General features: G+C 38.8%; 1 protein-coding gene across 1 annotated transcript in view; it reads right to left on the reverse strand.

The window, feature by feature from the left end:
- Nucleotides 1-8,547, reverse strand: part of adcy2a (adenylate cyclase 2a) — a 56,038-nt gene extending 47,491 nt beyond the window's left edge. Inside the window, exons 1-2 of the mRNA XM_041942339.1 lie at nucleotides 8,296-8,547; nucleotides 3,598-3,795 (exon numbers count right to left, since the gene is read on the reverse strand). Of these exons, the coding sequence (XP_041798273.1) occupies nucleotides 3,598-3,795; nucleotides 8,296-8,532 (435 nt within the window). The 5' untranslated portion in view covers nucleotides 8,533-8,547. The remainder of the gene's footprint in view (nucleotides 1-3,597; nucleotides 3,796-8,295) is intronic.
- Between the last annotated feature and the right edge of the window lie 401 nt (nucleotides 8,548-8,948).

Genomic DNA, 8,948 nt, shown 5'->3' on the forward strand with positions numbered 1-8,948 from the left:
AATATAATTGGCTGATGAGCAAATGCAGTGTGAGAGCTTAAACAGCAAGGAGGGCAATGTCTTCAAATTTTTCTCTGGGTTAAGATGCTTGATTAATTTAATTCTGTTGGATCCCCACATGTCAAAAATGTAGTCATACACTATATAACAAAAATAATTGAATAATCTTAAAATTAAGGTCCATGTAAATGAAAGCATTCATGTGGACCTTAACATAAGGATGCAATTAACTGCTTTCATTACTAATGAGTCTGCAGATAATTTTTTTTCAAGTAATCGATTAATCATTTGGTTGACTAAATGTCAACATTGTAAAACAACGTCCATCATCACTATAATCCCAAGTGATGCCTACAATGTCTTGTTCTATCTGACCAACAGACAATATCAGTCAATATATTCACACAAAGCTTGTCAACCTCATAGGTTGAGAATCACATGTTAATCAATTAATCAATAATTCAGGTCCTTAATTAAAACAAGGGGAAAGATTTTCCCCTTTTTTCCTCAAGATAATCTGTAAGATGGGTCTATAGAGCAAGAAAGCTGAACAGAAAAAAAAGAAAGACAAAATAAAAATGAAAGTCATTTTAAAGTGTAATCATTAGATCTTTTTTGGAGGCTGGGCCCTGTCATCTCAGTATGCATTTTATTATGGTTTCTAATATCTATAATATGGCAGCAAGCCTCTAAAAACACAGAGTGCATAGCCAATCAACAATAATGTCTTTTCAGCTACTGTTAATTAAGATGGCTAAGATGCAGCAGTGAGAGCACTAATGGCATAATGGCTTGACATTTTTAGAAAGCAAAGGAAGGGATGAATGGAGTGGCCTGTGATTCAATGTATCTTTAGCTACCTCTTTGTGATAGACAAGGCCACACTAGAGATCTTTCTTGCCAAGTACTATTTCAGCTTTCAAATATTTAAGACCTAATGTACTGTGGTGTTTTCAATGAGCCCTGTTGCAGGATGTATGAATATATACTATTATTTGTCCATTTTGCCACATTTAGCTGCAGACATGATATTACAACAGAATATAATATACACAGCATATAGGTACATAGGTATAGTATACAGCTCCTGGAGCGACTTCAAGAGACAAGGAATAGTCTGTATATTACTGTGTTAAAAGTTGGCCAGTATTTTCACAACATTAAAATACATTTTGAATATACATTAACAATAGATGCATAATTAGGTATTACTAATTACTAATATATTATTTTACTGTTTCCCCCCCAACAAATCCTATGGCACAAGAAGTCTATAGAAACTTTATGGGCAAAGTGGTCTCAGATCAACAGCATTTTTCATGCACTCTGACTGATACGCAGCTGCATGGTATGAAGAGGGCCACATGGGACACAGTCAGTGAGCCTGCATTTACGGCAGTTTCATACAACACATCTGGCAGGCGTCCTTCATACCAGATGACTGCACTTTTTTACCAGTGTGACTCTGATATATGATCTGTTTGTGGCTGTCTAATCAAACAGTAATGATATTCCATTGGAGCTACATTCTTTCATTTATGGTGACTCTGTAATGAGCTCCCTGTCAGAAGGTGTGGTAGCCATGAAGTTGAATTCTGTAATTGCAACTCAGCAATTCTAGCAGCAAGCTTGGAAAACATAATAACATGGAAGGTTGTGTGGTGGCTCACTGGCATCACAGCATTCATGACCTTTGACATCCAGTTTGTCACACTCTATTTATTCCCCACTACCTAATATCACTTGTCGTGTCCCTCTCTGAAGTATAAAAATGTGGTGACGGATGTATGTCAACAAAAAAAAGTATGTATGTGGAGCAGCACCAACAATGACTATATGCATAAAGTAGTCACTGCAATATATTGGTGCATACTATAAACAGTGCTGAGTTGCACATATTAAACATATTGCAGCAACAGAAGCAGTTCAACAGTAAGCATTGGCCTCTTACTCAATCCTGCAAATTTCCTAACCTCAAATTTCTTCTTTGTTGTGTCATCTTTATTGTTCTGTAATTTTCTACGAGAATAAATCCTACTGTACGGCATGTTATTAGACATAAATCCTTTGCGCTTCCTTTCTGACAGCAAATAATTTAATATCAGCAATGGATAGTCACTACTGTATAGGAGATTATATTACTGTATATTTCAGTTTCTCACATTTGTTTTCTATATTACAACAGGCTTCTCTATTGTGTATGCGATAATTGGATTTGATTTATTTGCTCAACTGATTTCATAAGGTTTAGAGGAAAGTGCTAAATTAAACACAATAAACTGAATTTGAACCATGGTGGTTAGAGTCTACCAAGATTGAAGTGTCTCTAGACAGGACAGTAGTTACTGTCGAAGTGAATCTTTGAACAACAATAACAATCAATTATTGTTTTTAATTAGATACATAAATTATTAATACGAGTGAATGTGTTTTAGTTCAAAAGAGAAAAAGGGGACTGGAAGTCAAGAGGTCTGACACATAATACATAACCATGATGTTTTACAGTTTAACTATTGTTTTTTTTTTTTTTTTTACAGATGGACAGACATCAATAATACAGCTTTTATCCTATTACCAAATCATTCTGATATAATCTCTGGAGCTTTTTAAGAAGGATAACATTGATATTAATTTACTAACACTCGGTGAGGCAGAAGCATACAGAAAAAGACAAAAAAAAAACAAAACATGATAAAATGTCAGGAAGCACTCAAGCTTGTGCATGATCAATCCAAAACTTAAAAGCCAGCCTATTTTAGAATGTGGGTCAGATACAAGAGATAAAATAAAAGCTTGAGGAGGAACATCTTTTTTCCAGGCCATCTGAATCCCTAAGTCTTGTTTCACATTCACGTTTGTTATAACGACACTCCACACGACAGACAGTACAGACACCCTCTTATCAGAGACTTTAAAAAAGTTAGTTTTTTTTGGTCTGGAGAGCAGCTATATATGTTTGGGTATTAGGTAGAAGTCAACTCAAGCAGAACATAATATGTGTGAATAATAAGCAAAGTCAAATCTCTAGCTCCTCTTGCAACCAATATTTCATGATGTTTTCTGGCAATCGGGCAAATGTTTCAGGAGCGTCACATTTGTAAGACTTAATCAGTAAGTATATCCTGTGACAGGTGTAAGTGATCTGGTATGGGATGGGGATGGCTGGGATTATCTGGTTAACTTTCACAAAATGTGCACTTTAAAAGCAAACAAAACTCACAGGATAACCCAGTAGAGTTTAAAGAGAAAACAGAGCAAGAGACTGAAAGAAATACACATCGGCAACATCCAAAATCCACTGGCCTAGATTTCTATCTTATCTCTTAGTGTGTACTTACATATGACCCATGTTTGGTTTGCTAAGATAGTCCAAAGCATTTAATTACAAGAGAGGGCTGTTCTTAGGAGTGAACTATGCACTGTACATTATATTAAAAACTGCCATTCACAATCTGTTGTACTGTTTTTTCCCTAAGCCACTGAATCTCTCCTACAATTACCCAATGAATCAGGACAAAAGCATCAAACAAATCACAGAATGTACCACATTGTCCTCTGCAATAAAATGATTAACCACAGAACATCTACATGTCTTACCTGATCCCACGGACAGATGATCCCGCCAGAAAACATAAAAAGGTAACCCATGGCAACCAAGCAGGCCCAGATGACCAGGGAGAAAACACGTAGAAGCTTCTTGAAGATTGACTCGATGCAGACGAGTACAAACACAGCCAGGAAGATAGCCAGCGCTGTGGGCACAGTGATTACAAAGGCCACATGGTCCTCAATGTTCTGAAAAAGGATTAAAGAAAATAAAAGACAGTGAAACACGTGAACAGGCAATTTAAGAGAGGGTAAGAGATATGTAATCCATCAGAGAAGGGAGGAATAATTAATTAGAGAGAAAACTAGGTTTGCCTGAGAGAGATAAATATAGAGAAGAAGCAAATTTAGAAGACAGACTTCTCAAGGGGGCATGAAACAGCCTAACTGTGTTAAAAAAGCCACTCCTCTCACTCTGTTTCCTCTTTAGCATCCTGAAAATACAAACAACCAAGGCAGATATGAGGCCCACCCAGAGAAGCAGTGAATACAAGATAAAACAGATTCTCCTCAGATTTTTCCGCTTTTTCAAACCCAACAAGGTGTCACTACAAAGACTGCTCTTTACAAGCTACAATCTGAGAAGGAAGTCGGTGATCGGATGAAACAAATGCCCTTTTGCTCCGTATGTTCTCCAGTAGCTTTACCTTTCAGTTTGAGCCACAAGAAATTGTGACAAGACTCAGTATGAACTGCAAATACAGACTGTGAAATATGGTATCACCACAACACATACAGAGTCTTGCATAAAAATATTGCTTCTGAATTACTGGGGTCATATCTTTTATGTTTATAATAAATAAATGCTGTTTATACATAGCTGCTGCTTGCTGTTGCACAATTGTTGCTCAGTTGTCCTTATCGTTACGTTGTTTGTTTAGTTTACATTTTAAACATGAAAAGGCTGAGTGCCTGTAGTAGAACACTGGTCTGCTTTGTCTGTCATCCTGGGTAAAAATAACACCCATCCTGTTACATTATCTCTATGCACGAGGCATTCACTTAAGCCTACAGAATACAATGTGGCACAGCTCCTAGATGTCTGAATTAAACAGGATTGAGTTTAAAAAAAAAAAAAAAAAACAGCAGAAGGTAAAAATGAGGGGAAAACAGAAGTAAAAGAAAAACTACACTCAAATTAGTGAACTCAATTACTTATGTATTCAAATATACTTTAATAATCATTCCTGTCTGTCTCTCCAATCTGTCACATATGTGGCTTCACATATAGCATGTTTTCTTCCTGTGCTCTGTAGAATGGTACTCTTGTTTGTACCCCGTTATCTTTGTCCATGTATCATGTAGGGACTAAAATATAAAGACATTCAAATACATAAGGAGAATCCAGCTATTATAAAATCAACACAAATGACTGACTTTACCACAATGGCAAAATCATAACATCTAAGCTTAGAATCGTTTCAGTATGGCTGAATGTACAAGCCAATTATCCATATCAACTTATCAATACTGTCAGAGTGAAAAAACCTTTATACTGAGAGAACATCCTATGTGTAAGGGAGAAGCCTAAAAAGTCCCCAATGTTAACCGGTCGCAAAGCTGAAGCCATATCCATAATGGATTTGCTGCTGACGTTTTGAAACACACTTAGATCTGAAAGTTCTAATAAAAATTTCAGGAGTTTCTTCAAGGTGCATGTAGGAGGATAGCGCAGTGAAATGAGTCGTTTGTGTTTCCTGCCTTTGCCAGACTTCATCCCATCACTGCTGTTCCAGTAGTGTGGCAGGTTAAGGAAAAGGGTCAGCATATGTAGGCAGATGTGTCACATTCTTAGTGGCACATTGAGTTGTGTAGGCAAGGATGTCTGTGAAATACACTGATACCTAATAACCAAACCGAGCCCAAATAGTCTTGCGTCATATTGTTACGGGGTGAATGCTGATTCCAACTTTTTGTTTAGTTTAACATCAGGGCGAGTAATTTGCTGGCACTGGATGACCATCCATAAACACAGAGCTTTATTTTGTCTTCCATTTAATTTTGATCATTAAAAACTCCAAATATCCACCGTATAAATTACACTGCAAAATCCAAATGAATGAATGGATCATTTTCAAGTTCTTCTTTTGAATTATTGTTGTAATATTGACAATCATGCATGCTGTTATAAAATGTAGTATGTCTTTATTAACTAAATCCCTAATCACTAAAACCAATTCTTATTCACTCCGTTTTTGTATTTCAGAAGTAAGCTAACCATCAAAATGTTTTTATGCCAGTCTATCTCACGATGCTTCTCTCTGCATTTGTCGTCCTTCTCTCGCTCTCTGGCTTTGTCCTTCTTTGGCCCCCACCCCCACCTTCCCCATGTCTCTTTCTCTTGCACACAGTCAATGTACTGGGACAGGAGAGGATATGTGTGGCTGCAGAGAGCCACAGAGAGTTTGTCTCGCCCAGAGCAGAGCTCCAAAACAGCACAAGATTTAGGTCAGCCAGCCAGCAGGATGGAGGGATGATAGGATACAAAAAGAGCGATACAAAAAAAGAGAGGCAGAAATGTGAGGAGGTGAGAGATGACACATACACAAGAATGTAGAGAAATAGGGAATGATGGAGGGGGAAAAAAAGGGAGTAGCTAAAGTCATGCTTATCCAGCACAAGGATGGAGCGAAAAGAAAAGAGGAAGTAGGACAGATAGAGCAGTGGGCTGAACTGAGATGCTTGTTTGTTGTATGTCCATAAAAACATTGCAACCAGAATGTGCAGAATCATAATTAGTGTCTGATTGTGGGTAAACAGTTTCTATTTAAGATTCAGAATTTCAAAGGCCTTCTTTTTGGTTCTGGTGCACCCATGTTTCTAACTCTACATTAATACCTGGTGGTTAACTCTCACACTTAACCACAGCTTTGACAAACGCTGCCACCTTAATTTTATAATAAATCCAAACTGAAATTATCAATCAGGTTCTTCAGCTGTACAGACCCCAGCTGCGACTATGATAATTAGTCAAAAGAATGATGAATGATGATTAACCACTTAAATGCTGAGTATTCCCTATATGCAAAGCCATAAGAAAATCACTATAATGACAATTACAGCGTAGGAGTGTAGGAGGTAATTAAAAAGCAATCAGAAAAGTTTCCAGATTAAAAATGTTTAATCAAAAGACCATTGTCTCTTCTTTTAGATAAGGGACTTCATTTGTTGACTAGTTACACATAAGTGACTGTTTTATCTTGATTACACGGAAATGCGCACCACTGTTGTTACTAACCTCACCATCTGTTGGCTGTATGTTACAGTGCAGGAAAACAACTTTAGCATGCAAAGGTGATTTCAGTCAGTTTTATATGTTTAGCTACAATACATCAGTTCCCACTGATCAACTGAAATACTGAATTTCATGATGTGGTGATGAGGTGATATGTATGAGTGTTTGTGCATGTGTATGTGTCTGTCTCTCAGTGCTCTCGTTGTCCTACTGTCTTATTTAGTGTGTTTTAGAATAATCCTTTCTTAACAGCAGACTCAGCAGTGAGCGGCACTCTCCTAATCCAAAAATGTGATAAGATACAATAAGGTAATCTTAGCATATCCTGCAAGATCAATCATTAGATTGTGCTAATATATCATTATGTCCTAAAAACTCTTTCCTTTTTTTAGAAGCATATAATCAGGTAGGTTATTAAAGAGTTAAATCGCAGTCAGTCAAAATGTGCACTAAGAAATAATGTTTTGGTTTATTTTTGTTCAGAATGTCTTACGAGGTCTCGCCTTCACTGCATTGAATTTTTCAGGCTTTTAGGGCAAAGATAACCCTGTCAAAATAGTGACAGAGGGAAACAGATCTCCTTTCTGTAGTTCAGTCAACCATGAGGTCAGACAATAACTAAGCCCCTTATTCCCCCCTCACTTTTATCTCACCCTTCTCTTCACATTAGTGCTGCAATGAGGACTGCATGCTGTGAGAGTGTACGTGCATACTGGGGTTGCACAGGCACGCTTGTATGTGTGTGCACATTTTAATGTGTGTGCAGCTCATGTATTGTGTGTCACAAGCCAGCAGATTTTGTGTTTTTGTGTGTGTGTGCACACACATATGCACCTTTCTGTGCAGATGATTGGCAAGACCGTTTGTGTGATCCTATTTCTATGTGTACTTAAAGAAATTGTGCACAAGTTTACAATATGTGTGTGCACCACGTGTGTGTAAATGCATCTGTTGACACAGTTTGCAGAGTTGACACTTGATAAGAATTTCCTGCACCTATCATCACCATAATTTGTAGCCCACACACAAGGATGTGCAACATATCTGCTAGAATATAATGCCATCCATATACTGGTATGGCCCCAGATGTGTATTTGTACTTCTTAAATTTGTATAATGACGGATGAGTGTGGACTTGTATTACTCATGTTGTGGGGACAAATATTAATTACACAGTTTTACATTGTGGGGACTTGCCTTCCTTACAGGGACAAAGTGTAAGTCCTCATAACATAAATTATTCAATTTTAGGGTCAAGACTTGGGTTAAGGTTAGGGTAAGGGTAAGGGTTATGGTTAGGCAAGCAGTGGTTATGGTTAGTCTCCCAGAAATTAACATCTATGTAGTGTCCCCAAAAGTAATGGAAATGTGACTTTCTCTTTCTCTGTGTGAGTGTGTGTGTGTGTGTGTGTGTGTGTGTGTGTGTTTCTGCATGCTGTGAATGAGCAGCTTACCAGTCCTGAAGCAAAGAACACAGTCAGCAGAGCCAGGCAGGCTCCCATCACTATGAGCAGCAGAAACACAATCAGGGGATGCTGCTGGCTCATACAGTAGTAGGACTCATACAGCCAGTCCGGGGACCTGTTCCTCCTATCCTGACCTCCTCCTCCTCCTCCTCCTCTATCCCCTTCACCAGATTCCCCTGCCCGGTCAAGGAGATACCGCTTCCTCCTTATTGCCTCCTGCCACATGGATCTGGGAGCCGAGAAGGAGGAAGAGGAGGGAGAGAGACTAGAGGAGGTGGTCACTGTTGAGGTATTAGTAGTTTCCACCACAGATGAGGAGCAGTTGCTCTGTTCCGCTCTCCTGCTGTTGTTGTTCCTGTTGGGGACCTGGGTGTGAGGGCTCCTGATCTCCAGCGTATCCTTCGGTTCCTCCCCCACCTCCTCTGTGAAGTCCTTCAGGCGGAGACAACTGAAAGCTGAGGCTGAGTCTGAGTCAGAGGCAGCGCGCGCTGGCCGCAGGGGTGGCAAGAACGCACCGAGGGTAGAGCGCAGCATCCTCCTCTTTCTCCTCCTGCCAACATGTTGAAGCGGGAAATGAAGCGGAGCGCAGAGACTGAGAGCTCTATAGAGTGAGAGAGAAAAGTGGGAGGGAAGTAAAGGGA

This window comes from Chelmon rostratus, chromosome 8 (genome assembly GCF_017976325.1).
Source record: "Chelmon rostratus isolate fCheRos1 chromosome 8, fCheRos1.pri, whole genome shotgun sequence".
NCBI classification, from domain to species: domain Eukaryota; kingdom Metazoa; phylum Chordata; class Actinopteri; order Chaetodontiformes; family Chaetodontidae; genus Chelmon; species Chelmon rostratus.